Raw genomic sequence first — 17,871 nt, forward strand, 5'->3', positions numbered from 1 at the left:
TCTTTTAATCCATCAGAAACAAAGCCCTTACAATATACCCTTTCATGACCACAATTGCAAATAAAAAAGGACCTTTAACTGAAGATTGAGATAATACCTTGAGAAATCAGAAAATACATGGGATTTCAGCGTTTGCTTTATGCTTTTGAATTTTTCTCTGAGTTCATTGATCTTTGGTATGTCTCTATAAGCTTCAAAATGGCCACACAATTGATTCACAGCCTAAAAGAAGAGAGCATACACCTTGTCATTATCACATTCTCCACATTACATAGAAGCAAACAATTAAGAAGCACAATACCGGCACCCCCCAATTGTATAGCTTCAAGGCACAGCTAAATTAATACTAGACCCCCCTCTCTCCCTCCACTCTCCCTACCTTATCAATGACATGGTTTGCATGTCTATACAAATAACAAACGTAAAAGCACCCATTTAAGGAGAACATGAAGAAAGCCACCGCAATTAAGGGAAACATGCAAAAAGCCACCAACCATCGAGCTTAAAGGTCCAACCTCCCACACCTCTCTCTCTCTCTCTCTCTCTCTCTCTCTCTCTCTCTCTCTCTCTCTCTCTCTCTCTCTCTCTCTCTGTGTGTGTGTGTGTGTGTGTGTGTGTGTGTGTGTGTGTGTGTGTGTGTGCACGCACATGCAAAAAGCATTTTGCAACATTTCAATTGAACAATAGATTAACTAAACAACCAATTATAAAAAGAGCAGGACCCAACATTTAGTACCAGAATAGTATCATGTGTGAGTAGATTGTATAAGTTCTTATCAAGATTATATCATGTGTGTGTGTGTGTGTGTGTGTGTGTGTGTGTGTGTTTTCAATGAAGCAATATCCAGATTCCATATTAACTATAACAAATTCTGCAAGACATGAGTAGTTAAAATGAGATATTTACAATGAGATTCGTGCTTTGAGTAGTACATTGCATAATTTAGAACCATGCAATGTTTATACAACCACAGCCATGCATCGAGACGTTAAAAGGGTGCACGGTTTGAAAGAGTTTTAATACAGTGCACAGTACAAAATCCCAAAACTTTATATAAATATGCAAGCTGCCCTCCATTCAGCCTCAATCTCATTTTCGCAGGTTTCAGGTGTTGTATCTCTGCTGCCCACACCCCATTCATGGAGGACATCCCAATCAAAGCTTTCCCTTGCTATCTACTACCATCTAGTGCCTAACTCCAGCCCCCATCACCCACATCCAACTATCACCTACTAATCGTGTCACTCCCATATTTGCATTTACTGCCAAGCATTCACTCCTAGCTGGAGCCGACCACTCTTCTACTCCATTCACTCTCTCCAAGGTCTCAAGAGGCTATCACCATTACTCTTGTACCATCGCCACATTATCTAGTGACTATGTTTGGTGTTTTCTCTCTCCTTTGCCTATCACTTGGCTTTTGGTGATACCTGCTTTTTTAGTATTTCTCTCTCCTCAATACCTTTCTACAATAGATCCAGCTTTCACAACTACATTTGTTCGTGTTGGACTCTTGGAGGCTACCTTTGCTGCATTTTGGAATCCATCAAGAATATGACTCTCTCTCCCACTCAGCACCTTTGTCTCAGTCCACGAGACATGAGAGTTCAAGATACAGTTTTCATTCCTGCACCGTTCATTCACTGCATGAACATTGTATATTCAATATTCGGTCATTCATTGAGATTCACTGTGTTCATTGTCTTTGAACTACCCTAACCCTAACTCTATTCCTTTGAGTTTATGCTTTGTCATATGCTTTCATTTATGTTTTTTCATTAGGGTATTTCTTTACATGGTATCAGAGCAAGGTTCTCTTCCACAAAACCTTCCTCTTTGATCTAAAATCCCTTCATAAGAAGCAAGAACAAGAGAGCTTCGAACACATCTTCACCATATTATCATGATGCTTCCAAGCCTAGCACATCATGATACGCGACAGAGTGGGCTTCACAACTTGCTCCTCCATCTAACATAGACAGAGAGTCTTCAAACTACCATGGACTCCACAAACCATATGAGATTTCACGAGTCGAATATGATCTCATCCTCATATATCGAGCTCAGCAACAGATTGAAGGTAAATTTGAGTTTTTCCCTTTAGATTCAGTGCACCTATCTAATGATTTTGCAGGAAGGACACAAGTTCCACAAAGAACTAATCATTCTTACATGGAAACTGGCATGCAATATAAACCATTTTCTTCCCCACCATCATTCACTCCTATGTCAGATACGCATGCTACTACTTCACAATCTTTTGATTTTACTTTCTCTTTTTTGCAAGATATCGAATATGCTCATGATGAAGAAGCTCTTTATACCAAGTATTGGTTCATTAGCCCCAAAAGAGAATAGGTTTTTCCAATTACACTAAAGAAATGATAAACAAAAATTGCAAGAATCTATGGAGAATGCTCCATCTTTTCCTTCCACTTTTACATCTCATGGTCAATTCGACTTCGGTGATTCATCTATTTCTTCATTTGCATTTAATGGACAAAAAGAACCTAACAAATTTCCCACAGCAACTCAAATAACAAATTCATTTAATCTCCCACCCATTAGTTCCGCTGCACCTTCCTTTCAACCTTCATTAAGTGCACCATACATATCTTCTCACATCACACTGGGGTGTCCTTCACCCATAGGCATGTCTTTTAGGACCTTGTCTTCTCCCCAACTAGGTGGTGTCTCCATGATGGAGATTCATCCTTCCATCTCCGCACTTTCAGGCTTTTCATGACTTGGGAATGCCACCCAGCCACCACTTGGTGTGGATCACTCAGTACCATAGTTTGCCTCCTTGGCATTACCTAGTGGGCCTTCTAGTCATTCGGTGATGCTATAGTCATCTCTTGGACAAGGCTTACATGTCCTAGTGCCTCCACCTCCACCGGCACTTTATGGAAACATTCATGTTCGAGTGCCTCTACATCAATCAGCACCCATTGGACATTACCAGCCTAATCCTACCTACCCACCTCCCCCTCCACCACCTCCTTCCTATTCAACTTGTCTGACACCTCATGGTTCTTTCTCCTCATCAATCAAACATGCCTTTAATGATCAATCTCATTTTAATGGATCGAACTTCACTACTTCGTCAAAACTCATGAGACATATACTTGACTTCTAGAACCTATGGGATCTTGTGTAGGGGTTGGAACCCCAACCTAATCTCGTACTTGTTCCATACGAGGTTGTCCACTCGTGGAAGGCTAGAAATACCTCCGCTATTGTCAAGTTGATGCAAGGTCTTTTACCTAAATCTCATTCATAGCTTCAACATTTTGACTTAGCATTTGAGCATTGGGCACACTTAATTGACTACTATGCGGCTTGGGATAGGATCCGTCACATCAATTTGAATTATAAACTCCAAAACTTTAAAATCGCTAACCGAGATGACTTGAAAGTCAAGTTAGTTGAGTATTGATGCCTTCTTGCCGAGTTCTCTACCATGGGGCATCCTAAGTCCTCTGACAATCAGATCACATTATTTCTAAACAAGCTGTCAAGAAAAGACTTCCATTTTATGCAGCAAGTGATCTCACATCCCACCATACACACATTCTATGAATCTAAACGTTAGCTACTGCATTACGCTCAGTTGTTCAATCAATTTCATAGTTTGACCTCTACAGAGAGCACTCTCGTTGCTTCTTCTCACAAGGGGTCGTAAGAAAGGATAAACAAAATCAAAATTCTAATCAAAATCAAAAACAAGCTCAAAATTCAAATCAAAACCAAACTAGTGAAAACCAAGAAAACTCCCAATCATCTCTAAAACTCAGATAGCACAATGTGCTGAAGAAAAATCGGTATTGTCCAAAATCAAAATTCTAATTAAAATCAAAAACAAGCTCAAAATTCAAATCAAAACCAAACTAGTGAAACCCAAGAAAACTCCCAGTTATCTCTAAAACTCAGGTGACACAATGTACCAAAGAAAAATCGGTATTGTCAACATTATGAAAAGGCTCGCCACATTGACGAAAGTGTCAATCAAAGGCATGAGACACAACAACAAAAGCTAAGACTCAAACCCTAGCCCCTTAATTAGGCAACCCCCAACAGGGGAGACTAGGAGGTGGCAACCCTTAGTAGGGGCAATGGCAAGGCTAGACCCACATTGCCACCAATCAGTTATCACAGTCGACAACATTCTCAACACCACATGGCTTGTCTAATATAGTTAACAAAGGCCCATATCGTCTTTGTAGAGACATTTGAGGATGCGAGCCTCGTTCACATCTGCGAGTTGCCTCCTGAAGAGGTGACTACAGAGGCCCACTTGTCACAGCAGAGTACTTCAACTACTTCTTGGATTGTGGACAATGGAGATACTTACCATATGACCCCCATTGCAAACATTCTCATTTCTCGAGACCCTACAGCCAAATATGTCCAAGTTGGGAACAACTCCTCGGTCACGATTCAAACTCACCGTCACATCAATTTTCCCACTTACCAAGGCCCAAGTCACACTACATTGGATGATGTATACTATGTCCCCAAGCTTGCGGTAAACTTATTATCCGTTCAGCAACTTTACTAGGTGGGTCAAGAAATCTTCTTCACAGCGATCACAATCTAGATCCTTGACTCTCAGACTAGTTTAGTGATTGCTCACGTTGGGGTACAATCTACTCGCCTATACCACAAGGCACAATTTCTTTTCGAGTCGACAGCCGAGGGCTTTGAGTTTCACCAATTTCACCCTTTAGCCACTACACAAGAGTCTACAAGCACTGAACATCTTTGAAATTTTTGCTTAGAACATATTGGATACGACTCTCTTTATGAGTTGTCGTACCGACAAATGGTTGATGGCCTTCCCCACCTGAAGCTATCATGAATTGTCTCTAAAGCTTGTCAACTCGGAAAACAACACCGTACCCCATTTCCTCGATAGTCTCCACATAGAGTTGAGGCACCTCTTAGATTGATTCATGTTGATCTTTGTGGGCCGACATCCACCGCCACCTTAAATGGCACACTGTACTTTTTTATTGTTAATGATCATTCTCATTACATGTAGGTGTACTTTCTCAAGCATAAGTCCAATGCCTTCACATATTTTTCTGCTTAGATGCTATTGGTGCATAACTAAACTAGTCATCATGTAGGATGTATCAGGAGTGATAGTGGGAGCAAGCTTATCTCCCACGAGTTTTCTGAGTCTCTATAGAAGCATAGTATTTTATGCCAAACTCACCTATATCAACTCCCCTTCCCAAAATGGAGTTGTAGAGCATAGGAACCGGACCATTATGAACATGGGACACTCTATGCTACTCGCAGCAAAGCTCCCTAAGCGCCTTTGGATCAAGGCTGTTTAACACTTCAGTATACATCCTCAATCAAAGCCCAGCAACTATAGTTGTTCCTCAAAGGACTCCATATGAGACATTCTCTCGCTCTTGGCCTACAGTTTCCAACTTTAGAATCTTTGGGAGTCATGCTTACATGCACAACCCTAATAACAAAATAGACAAGCTCACTTCCCAAGCTAATCTCTTGATTTTTGTTGGATACTCCTCTGAAGCAAAAGCTTATCATTCGTTCCATCCTCAGACAAACAAGGTGATCGTTAGGAGAGTTGTCCTGTTTGATGAGAGGAACATTGTGCAATCTTCTAAACCAGATTCTGTGTACTTTCCTCACATTGTTCCTACTCAGATAGTGCATTCTGACCAAGGTCTACTACCCACTCTTGACCCACCCACACACATTCTTCACCTCCCATGCCCTCTTCCCAAGACCAACTACCTTACTGATATCAACAGACTAAGTGGAATTCAAAGACCCTTCCACCAGATTCCACTCCGGAGGGCCCTTGAAGATCTGTTTGGCTTACACCTCAAGCTTCATTCGCGTTGTTGTTTATAATTGATTACATAGCGCATCCTAAACTGCATAGTTGATGGAAGGCTCTTCAACACCCCCAATGGCGAGAGGCCATGGAAAAGAAGCTAGAGAGTATATTGACCAAAATGATACTTGGACCTTGGTGAATCATCCAAGCCACAGGAAACTCATCAAGAAAAAGTGGATTTTTAGGACTAAGCTAAAAGCTTATTCGACTGTGGACAAATGCAAGGCTTACCTTCTAGTGCAAGGGTTTCGCCAAAAGTAAGGTATTGACTATACTTCTACTGACTCGTTGACATCATTTCGTATGTTGGTTGTGTTCACCGCTCACTATGGTTGGCCGATCAATCAAATGGACGTCAAAAGTGCCTTTTTGAACAATTATTTAGAGGAGGAAGTCTATGTTTAGAAACCTCTCGGATTTTCTTCTATTGACCCGAAAGATATGGTCCTTCACTTGCAAAAAGCTCTTTACGGGCTGAAACAAGCACCATGGTCTTGGTTTCAAATGTTGGAAATGGAGGAAGAGAGAGAGTGTGTGTATGTGTGAACACAAGACAATAAGCAAGAGTGGGCAACAATTCCACACTCAAAAGATGCAAGGGCTAGAATGACAGAATGGAAGTACAATAGGTCTCAAGTAAGTTAGACCTATCCCTCACTCAACTAGAGTTAATTTAACTCTAGAAATAACTCTAGAAGTAGTGACAATTTATTAATGTAGTTGTGTTCACACTACAAACCAACTAACTAAAACATTGGGCACTGCCCATAGAATTGGCAAATTGTAACTCCCCCCCTTATAGTGTCTATGTGATAGAAGCAGAGAAAGATCAATCACCAAAGGATAGCAAGTTCAATGACTTTCAAACAACCTCAAACTTCTCACAAGGAAGTGCTTTGGTAAAAATGTCTACAACATTCTCTAGTGTAGAGACATACATCCATAGCATCTCTCTAACATAATGGTAATGTATCTCAATGTGTTTCGTATAAGCATGAAACACAGGATTGTGTACCACTACAATAGCATTCAGACTGTTAGAAAGAATGGGTGTACTCAGCCATACATATTGAATTGTTGCGGTGAAGATTGCCTTGTTCTCAACCTCACAAGATGAGGTAGCCACTGTAGGCTCTGTAGGCTGTTTCTTACTTAGCCATGAAATGCATGAGCGGCCCAAAAAGAAACAGTGTCCACTGGTAGACAACCTAATGTTTGCATCACCAACCCCATCTGAATCACTGTAAGCCTATAGATGCAAGTCTCCCCCTCTCCCTCCCCCCAAAAAATAATAATGCATGTGACCGAGTACCTTGCAAATATCTGAAGATCCACTTAAGAGCTTGCCAATGTATGGTCCATGGATTGCGCATGTACCTACTCACCTGAGATACTACATATTGAATGTTAGGGCATGTGTTGCAAAGATAAATAAGATAGCCAATAGCTTTGGCTGTAAATTGCAATATCAAACATCTCTTCATCATCATGCATAGACAACTTTAATCCTTACTCCATGGGAGTGCACACAGGTTTGCAATCTTACATATTAAACCTACATAACAGCTTATTCACATATTGTGACTGTGACATGATGATACCATGCTGATTTTGGATGAACGAAATCCCCAAATAATCATGTAGATAGCCCATATCTAACATAGAAAATGCATGTTTTAATTCAGTCTTAAAATCTGTAATTCTTCCCTCTACAGGTCCAATGAGCAACATGTCATCTACATAAAGAATGATAATCAGCAAGGGCCGCCCTCCCCCTTCATTCTTAATGTATAGAGTGGAAGAAGTCTGACTATTTTTTAACCCTTTGTTGGCCAAATCAGCATCAATTTTAGAGTACCATGCAAGAAGAGCCTATTTGAGACCATAAAGAGCCTTATGCACCTTGCATACATGTGCTCTTTCCCTTTAAACACAAACCCTAGAGGTTGTGACACATAAACATCCTCATGTGAATTCCCATTTAAGAATGATGTCTTAATGTCCAAGTAATGTACTCTACAATCATAATTTGCAGCCGCAGCAATCATACATCTCACCGTAATCATACGGGATGTAGAAGCAAACATTTCCTCATAATCTATGCCCTTCTTCTACACATAGCATTTCACTAAAAATCGTACTTTGTATCTATCAATAGTACCATCAATTTTATGTTTGAGTTTAAAAACCCCTTTTGTGCCAATGACCTTCTTACCAAGTGGTAAATCAACAAGGTCCCATGTACAATTAGTGGCAATGGAGTCTAACTCATCCTGCATGGCCTGCATGCAATGTACATCTTGCTGAGCTTCTTCCAAGGAAGTAGATTCATCATCATCCAACAGTAAGCTCATAAACGCATGCTCATCACAATCATCTACTTCTGTAATATTAGCCAAATGTATCCCTCCTTGCATCATGTGTTCCATGCCTGGTAGCCCTTCTAGTATATTGAGGTAATGGGGCGTGCATTTTACTGTCCTTGAGAGTTTGTAGCAGCCATCTTCGGACTTTTTTTGCTGCATTTACAACAGCCCTTTCATGCTGAACTATGGCCTCCACAGCATGTGGCGAACCCTCATCAATACCCTCTTGTTGGGGAGCATATGGAGCAACAACAGCTTGCGGTAATAGGTCTGTTCTGCCATTTAAAGCAACCACGGACTCCAAAGAAAGTGCCATTAAATGTTGAATTAATAGAAGAATCATAACTACATGTGAGAAATGCATAATCCTCCTCTACCAAGTTGGTTGAAGCATCGCCGTCAACTGATTTGTTGGTTGATGCCTCTTGGAAAGCCAAACCGAAGTCTTTCTTCTTCTCCTTGGCCAATCCCTTTCGGCACTCATCAATATAGTGACCTAGCTTCTTGCAATAATGGCATTTTCCCTTCCTTTTAGACTTATCTAGGTCTTGGACAGCCCTGTTTCATGGCTATCCAGCATTACCCTTTTGTTGATTTTGTACATTTTTCTTAGCTTTACCCTTGTCTTTAAACTTGGAAAGTATAGCCACTTCACCTAAACGCAATACAATATTCTTCCTAGTCTGTTCCTCTTGCAATAACAAACCTTCTAACTCCACAAAAGTAAGGGGCTGCTACCCCCACACCCGCCTCCCCCGCCCCCCTCTCTCACAATGGCAATATCGAAGAGACATGGTAACCAAGATATGACTCTAGAAGAGAGTTCAATGTGATATTCACCAATTCAACATCCTGAATAATCTCATCAACATTGAGCAATTGCTCATGCAAATCCTGTACATGAGTAAGGTGATCCATCATCCTATCACCCTCATCCATTTTTACATTTGCTACCTCTCTACAAAGATAGGAAATCTTGGCCTCATTGTGCACAACAAACATCTGTTGAAGTATGCCCCATGCTCATTTCGAGATCTTGCAAGACCGAATATGCGGAATGACGGCTCTTTTTATTAACAATGCTATCAAAGAAAGTGCCCAAGAAATGCTTCAATCCCATTTACTTTGATCCTACCTAGGAGGGGGAGAAGGAGGAGCACCACCACCACCAGCAACCTGTCTTCAAGCGTGACGTTGAGGTGTCTGAGATACGAGACCTCGTGGTCGCTGCAAGTCACTTGTAACATAGTCCCAGGAGTCCTTCGTAACACGGAGTTTCTGGAGCATGAAACTCCACAACGGGTAGTTGGAGCCATTTGTTACGAGAGCACTAGACCCTGCTCGAGAGACTAGACTAGATGCAAGATTTGTTACAAGAATTCTGATTACAAGATAATCCCACGTAGGGGCACAAGGTACAATGATAACTTAACAAGATACCGAAAATCCCACAACCGGAGACCGTAGGTATAGACAACACTACTCGAGAGGATATGAAGAATTCCACAACCTGGGACCGTAGGTATGGATACAAGATATCAGAATTACAAGATCTCCCTCGACAGAGATGGACAAGATCCAATACAGTACTAGACAAGATCTCGTACTACCAGATTACAAGGTGAAAAGACAACAGGAGTATAATGGAAGACAAGACTAGAGTAGATACCATGACTAGACAAGAATTAGAATTGGAACTGGAAGTTACTTACTTGGAGGTCTCGACTCCTTGAGTTCCCAAGATTGGCATTGGGAAGACTGAGGACCTCTATGGTGAGCCCCTGCTTTTATAGGTATTGGAGGGTGGCTAAAGATCTTTTAGAATGTTCCATGATAGCATCATCAATAATGCAGGTGATAACATGGCATATCTTCTAGAAGGTTATATGATGACATGGCAGGGGTTGGCTCGCATGGTTAGCTTGAGGATGTCTTGTTAAGGATACGTTCGCATGGAGTGTGGATTCATATGGTATGAGCAAGAATTAATCCGTACACTTGATCATGGCATGTCCGTGACAGTTTCGACCCTTAACAACTCCTCCCACCTCATCATCAACTATTACTAACCCTTCTCCATCTCCTCAAGTTTCTTTGCAGGGCATTGAGCCCTTAGAGGGGGAGCCTTCTTCATCAAATGAGGGGGATTTGCCTTCCCTTAGTGAGGAAGAGTCCCTTTCACAAGCAGATGCATTACAAGTACCGAAGGCTACTCGGTCTCCTTCGTTGCAAGGTGTGCCTATCACCATTCCTAGGTGGTATCAGGGGCTTGTGCAAGAGTCAAGGATTACTCATTTCCCTAAGATATCTCTTGGTCCATGTAAATCAGCTAGGATTTAGGCCCAACAAGATAATTCACTCTATGTGAACTATATCCTTATGTCACAAATTCTTCAAAACCATGCGCCTACTACAGTTGTTGAGGCTCTTACACAAGAGGTTTGGTGTAGTACTATGCAAGCTCAGCTTCATTCTATTGACTAGGACCAAAAGTGGAAGTTGATTCCATATCCCAAGAAGCAAAAGGTGATTGGTGTGAAGTGGATCTATAAGACTAAGTATCTTGCAAATGGATCCTTGGACAAGTATCAAGCACGGCAAGTGATTTGCCCAACGAGTAGGATTGGATTACTCAAAGACCTTTGCATCTACAGCTCCGATGTCTACTATTCGAGCTATCTTGGCTCTTGCTATTCATCACCATTGGCCTGTTTTCCGAATGGACGTTAAGTCTATCTTTCTGAATGGTGTCTTTGAAGAGGAGATTTATGTCTCACAGCCTCCAAGTTTTCTTATGCAAGGAAAGAATATGGTAGATCTGACTCCAGAGATATTGCAACAAGAGTTTGACATGATAGATCTAGGGATCCTATAGTTCTTGCTTGGTTTGGAGATTTATCAAATGGCGCAAGGCATCTTCATTTCCCAATATAGGTACATCTCTGAGTTACTTTTGAAGTTTGGCATGGCGGAGTATCAACCTATTTCTTGCCCCATAGACCCAGAGTCCAAGCTTCTAGCAAATGGTGATCCTTTCCCAGATGCTACCCAATACATGTGCCTTGTTGGCTCATTGATATAGCTTATTCACACTCAGCCAGACATTTCTTTTATGGTGGCATTGTTATCTTCTTTTATGAAGACTAACATTTAGGCTCACTAAAGAGTCCCTTTGTGCGTTCTACGCTATTTACAAGGAACTTGATCCTACGAGATCATGTACGAAGAGGAAGCCACTCTTTTTGGATGGAGCGACTCTAATTGGGCACGTGATGTGGATTCAAGATAATCCACTACAAGTTCTGCTTTCTCCCTCGGATTAAGAGCTATCTCATGGAGCAATAAGAAGTAGCCTACTCTAGTGCACTTTCTTCTATAGAGGCCAAGTACCATGCTCTTTGTTCCACAGCTCTAGAGATAGTTTCGCTCTACTGGATGTTGGTGGAGATTGGCTTCCCGTAGACAAGTCCCATCATTCTTTTGCCTCATAGGTGCTGTGACAAGTGACTACAGTCTTCTTCTTCTCCAGCATGGATAGTAGGCTGCATACTCTCCATGTCCATCATTGTCACCGTCTCCATCACCCTCAATGATGTTGTCATCATTATTCACCCTAATCAAGTGTCCACAATGATGCCTCGAGCTATGTGCATGGACTGACCGGTCCTTTCCTTTGTATTCAACATTCTTTTTCAGTTAGTGTAGATTTCTTTTCTTCATCTCTTGTTGCCTCTCTCTCTCTGTTTCTCTCTAAGTTCATGATTCTCTTCCATTCAACACTCTCACAGATATGTCAGTTAGAGCCAAATTTGGATCAGACTCTTTCACACTCAATAGCGCATAGAAGGTCCAAAGTGTTGCTTTATACTCGAGGGCAAGGCTGCATCTCCACTCCCCTCGTGATGAACACATCGGTCATAAAGTGGATCTCGGTTGTACTTGGTTTGTATCCAAGATATCATATGCATACAGTATTCCTCCCATTGGGATCACTATTTAGTGTACACCTAGGCTCTGAAACTATACATTTGCAAGGCTACTGACATGTATGGATTACATGGAATGCACATTTGAACGTGATGTACATTTGCAAGGCATGTATAGGATACATGGATGATGTGCAATGTACATTTGCAGTGATGCAACAGAAGTACATTTGCATAAGTTCCATGTGGTTTGTGGCAGCTGATATATGTTTCACATGACTATCATGTGGTGCATCATTGCTATGAGGTATTGTTTATGCTCGGCTTATGCATTGCAATGCCTTGGTGATCAAAATAGAGTTGGGTCTTGCAATGTGGATGCATCCCTTCTGGTTGTGGCAATCATTATAATTTATGTGTGTAGATCGTAATAACTAGTTTTAAGTAACTAGAATTTTAAACATGCAAATCACATGAACATGGCTAAGCAATAGGCACACAAGTTGTTTGACTATGATGCTACCATGTATTTCCTGTAGTGGCAACACATGCTTTTGACACACTGCACTGCAATGGAGCGATGATTGCAAGGATTTCAAGGGGAAGGTCTATTACAAGAATGTGAAATTTTGATCCTTTGCTTAACGTTTGATTAAAAGTTAACCAAACGTGTAAAGATAACTTGCACATGCAAGGTGGAAGTTAATTATTTCACCAAGTGGAACCTAGAACCCCGAGATATCATTGGTGCCAAAGGCAAAAGTAATAATACCTTATGCCTGACACGTAATAGATAGTATGGAGTGTCAAATTTAGGCCTCGACAAATTTATTAGTCACTAATGTCAATAGTGACATTAGAGACTAGGCAGCCTTCTCTCTCTTTCAACCTTCTCTTTCTTTTTTTTTTTCGTAAAAACCTTCTCTCTCTCTCTCTCTCTCTCTCTCTCGGCTTGCTAGTCATTTATGACACCAAGAAGCACTTGCATTAGTAGAGGAGATTAGTCAATCTTAGTTGTAGTCCATCCATTTGCAAGTAAAGATAAAGAAATACCGCAAGGGACACCAGTTCTGGGCCTAACAAGCTATCCATTGTCCAAGATTAAAGTAGTATAAGTATGCATTTGAGTTTATGTGATTTAATTACTTAATGTAATTATTGTGAAATCAAGTTATTACCACCCTCTTCAAGAAGGAAGGCTAGTTTCAATTAATCAAATGATGTGCAAGTTAGTTATTTCTTAATGACAAGAAAAGGACCCCAAGATATCAATGGGTGTCAAAGGTAAAAGTTGTAATAAGTTGTATTCATTAGGTACAAGATCATAGCTGGTGACAAATTTTGGCCTAATAGATTTAGTTAACTATTAATGTCACTAGTGACATCACGAACTAGTCACTAATTAGTTAATTAATGTCAATTTGAGGATTAATAAATGCTTACGAATGTTTGGATGAAAAATTAACCTATTCCATTTAATTGTTTGTTGATAAAATTATTTTTCTAAGGTAAAATAAATAATTAAATTATTTTTAAAATATTATTTTAATTGGGCTGAAAACTGCAATTAGAAGGTTGCCACTTGGCAAAACTTGCCCATGCAAGTGAGAGAAAGTCTATTAAAGACTAGTGGAGTCGCATTGCAACATAGTGGAGGTTGGAAGAGGAAGAAAGGAAGCTCTTGCTGCAATTTTCTAGCCATTGGTGATCAGCTCAACCATTGGAGACAATTAGAGAGTTGTTGCCAACTAATCAAGAGGCCACAGGAGGGAGATGATAGCCCCTATAGCCTGTCTACAAGCATGCGACAACAATTTTGGGGACCACAAGGGCAAGTGACTGCATGTGTGGGTCCTCTTGATGGTGGGTTGCAATCAATCAGTCATTCACAACAACAAGGGCAGCACTGACCTTCAGCCAATTTTGGTGATACCACGAGGGTACAATTGAAGAATTTCTAGTTCTAAACCCTAATGTACAGCTGAAATTAGGGTTTACCAACCACCCTAGGAAGACTCCTTAGAATTCAAGACCCAGTATTTGAAATTCAGCACCTGAAATTTGGGGATTTTAGAGAATTTCAAAAGATCAACAATGCAAGTTTAGGGCAAAATTTGTCATCCAAGGAGAAAAATTGAAGGCCAATCACCAAGCAAAACAAGAGGCAAATTGGTTTCAAGGCTTGGTGATTGCTACGGACAGCAAGATGTATTAAAGATTGAAAGAGATCAAGCTAGATCTCAGTGTACTTCAACCTTTAGCAATACCAATTAAAGACATACCGCAAGGGGCCCCAATTTTGGGGCCAACCAGATGTTGAATGTCCAAGATTAATTGGTAATAGTTGTATTTCCCTTTATGTGAACTTCATACTTGTTGTAATTAGTGCTTCATCTGCTGTGCCTGCAAATGATTTAACAACAGCCATACCATCAATAGTCATCCATGGACTAACCATTGAGAAGCAATTCAAATGTACAACTTCGTATGAAAATAGCAAGAAGCTAGCCATCAATGTAGTGAGGGTTAGTCCAGCACTTGCCACTAGTTGATTATCAACATTACAAGCTTGAGTCAAGATCATGGAAGGGCTAGAAGTAGGCCACGTGGATAGGAAAGATATAGAGTGCATATAGAAGCACGAACCAAAATGACATTGTATTTGATGAGCCAATTGAATGACCAAAATTATACTTACAAGGAATGCATGGAGTCTAATGTGCCAATAGTAGCTGCAATCACCATTAGTGGAGTAGGCCAGCCAATAAGGTGGCATGATAAAGGCCGGTGGACCTGTTGCAGTTTTGCCAATGCAATAAAGGGTTAATATCCAAAAAGAGATATCGTTCCTTTTTTCCAAGCAAGATGCCATCAGCATAAGATGTAGCTCAATGGGTTCAAACTACTTGTGGTTTTTATGATATTTTGATTTCGAACAATGAACATAAGCAATTTCTTTTGTACAGAACAAAATTGCTGCATGTTCTTCACTATCAATCCTTGATTAGACACCAGTGTCCTATTTGGGTAGAGGTGGTGAAGTTTCCTTCCTAAATACATGCAAGAGCATTTGTCAAGTATTATCATGTCTCTAGAAAATATGACTCCACTATGCAAAGCCCTCTGGGTAGTAAGCCATCTAGCAAAGTGACCACCACATGCTAAGTTGTGGCATTCCTCTAGAATGAATGGCAGTTCCTCAAGTGCCGCACATTGGCAATACACTTCATCTACACCTCTTCTGTACATGGCACCCTCTATTAAAGAAAAGCAAAGTGCTTGCTGCTTAATCTTCCTCTTTTCAAACTTACGAAAATTGTCCACCAAGTTGCTTGTGGATAAATAATGTGTAATGGAGGAATACCATGAGAGAATAGAGACTGCATCAATCTTGCATAAATCCTCGCAATCACTATTTTGGATGTTCAGGAAAGGTTTATGTTCGCCTTGTCCTATTGGAAATAAGAATCACTTTTGTAATATTTGGGATACAAATAAGAAAAAGATTCCACTTATTTTAATCGAGGTTGACAATGTTAGAGATATGGAGACCAAGTATTTTAAACTCAAAGGGGAAGTCTTGTTGGTGTTTGTTTCACATGTCTAAAATTTGGACGCGTGTCTTCGATGTTAAATCCTCCTCCTCCAAATGCTATTCTTCCAATTAATAAAGGTGATCATTAAACAAAGTGGGTAATCAATGGTCAAGAAGTCTCCCTCAAACAAATAAAATCTGAAAAAACAATGCTAGAATCATAGGTTCCTATTTCTAACATTCAAGGCAAAGGAAAGTAAGAGGTAGTTTTAGATTTTTAGCAAGCACCTAAAAAACAGGTTCAAATATGGAAAAACGTGATGTAATCTGGAAATTGAATTTAGTCTACTCCTACTTCAGGTCAGACTTTTGTGCCATCATCCTCTACTACAATCATTCGAATATGGATTGATACTATGAAGGGTGGTTCTTGTTGGGTGGAGGAGCTCACAAATGATAAACCAACCTTTAATGCAGATGGAACTCCATGGCCAGCATGAGCTGTTGAGCAAAAAAAAACATTACAAACTAATTAGAATCCTTCCGCATCTATAATAGACAAGCTACCCACCATTCATCCCATCCCTTGTCTTGCAGGTTCCAGCCATTAGCTCTCCCTCCAGTGGCTGTCCGGCCCATCACAACTACTGCCATGTCATCACCAACACATGGTGCACTGTCCATTGTTGCCGCCTTGCTGTCCGGTCTCTTCCTAAGCATCATACAACTTGCATTTACGGCAGTGCAAGCCCAGTCAGCATCGTCTTCGCTTTCCTTTGATGTCACCTAACTTCCTATAGCCTCTAGTAATCAGCTACCATCATCTTCAGGCAGTTACATTGCTATGTTTACCGGTTCCAACCCTAAAGACTGCTATGTTTTGGTTTCCAGCCTGCTGTCCTTCCACTTTCAGCCTCTTCAATTGGTGGTTATAGCACTCGGGATCCATCTTCAGTCAAGGTCACACATCAACACCTCCCTCAACCCACTCCCATGAGAGCCACTAGCTGTTGGACAACTCTGCCCTTAAGCATCTTGTACACTCTTTTCTTCATTTATGCATTCATTTATTCACTTCAGTCCCGGTCATACACTCAATGTTTTCTTTTGCAAACCCTAGCATATCCCCACATGGTATCAAAATATATCATTCCATATCTACACATAGTATCAAAGCCAATGCTCTTCTAAAGAGTTACCTAAGGCTATCATCGATTGGTTTGTTCTTGATTGCACTATACATCACGTGCCAATTCACAATGGTCAGAATGGCTCAAACAACTCCATCTTCAAATCCTCTAATGCTGTCTTAAGCTACTCATTCAATGGAGGCTCTATTAAGGCATTATGGTCTTGATTAAGACAACATTCTATGTAGCAAACCAACCTCAACCCCTTTTGACGGTGATAGTGCCACTTTGTATTCGATTTTGATCCTACCTCCTTTATGTCCCCTTCAACAAGTTTAGGGTTTGATGTAACATCATGGACTTCCTTAAGGGGAGAGAAGTAATTTCTATTCTTCTTTTTTCCATTATTCTGGTTAGAGTTTTGTGATTTCTTCCCTTTATTTTGAATTGTTTGAAAGCCATCATTAGTGGCTTTCTTTTCTTATTTCTTTTCTACATTTTCTTTTGGCTAAGTTTAGGGTAATCCCATATATAAAGCCCTGCCTTCATGCCACTCATCCTGACATAGCATTTATAGTAGGAGTTGTGGCACATTATATGGCTACACCTAGTACGTGACATTGGGACACCGTAAAGGGTATCATGAGATACCTTAAGGGAGCAGCATATATGTGCATTTGCTACAGCAGCTAGGATACATGAGTCGTGGGTTACACTGGCTCAGATTATATAGGATATGCAAACAGTAGAAACTCCACCTCTGGCTATGCCTTTACCTATGATGAAGGTGTTATCTCTTGGATATCCAAGGTGCAAAAATGCATAGCCCTATCTACTACCAAGGCTAGGTACATTGCAATCACTGAGGCTTGCAAGGAAGCCCTATGGTTAGACAATCTAGTTATGTAGGTCTATCATTTGTTGTCCAAAATAATCAAGCTATATTTTTTTAATGCAGTTTTATCATACCATACCTGATAAAATCTTAGGGTATCATTTTATAAATTGCATCATATTAAACCTTTCGTAGCT

General features: G+C 40.6%; 1 protein-coding gene across 1 annotated transcript in view; it reads right to left on the reverse strand.

The window, feature by feature from the left end:
* Positions 1-17,871, reverse strand: part of HIT1 (Membrane trafficking VPS53 family protein) — a 219,665-nt gene that overhangs the window by 114,957 nt on the left and 86,837 nt on the right. The window contains exon 8 of the mRNA XM_087692356.1: positions 98-222. Coding sequence (XP_087548482.1) covers positions 98-222 — 125 coding nt within the window. The remainder of the gene's footprint in view (positions 1-97; positions 223-17,871) is intronic.

The sequence above is a fragment of the Lygodium microphyllum genome, chromosome 14, assembly GCF_053477565.2.
Source record: "Lygodium microphyllum isolate KBCC chromosome 14, Lygodium_microphyllum_v1.1.10, whole genome shotgun sequence".
NCBI classification, from domain to species: domain Eukaryota; kingdom Viridiplantae; phylum Streptophyta; class Polypodiopsida; order Schizaeales; family Lygodiaceae; genus Lygodium; species Lygodium microphyllum.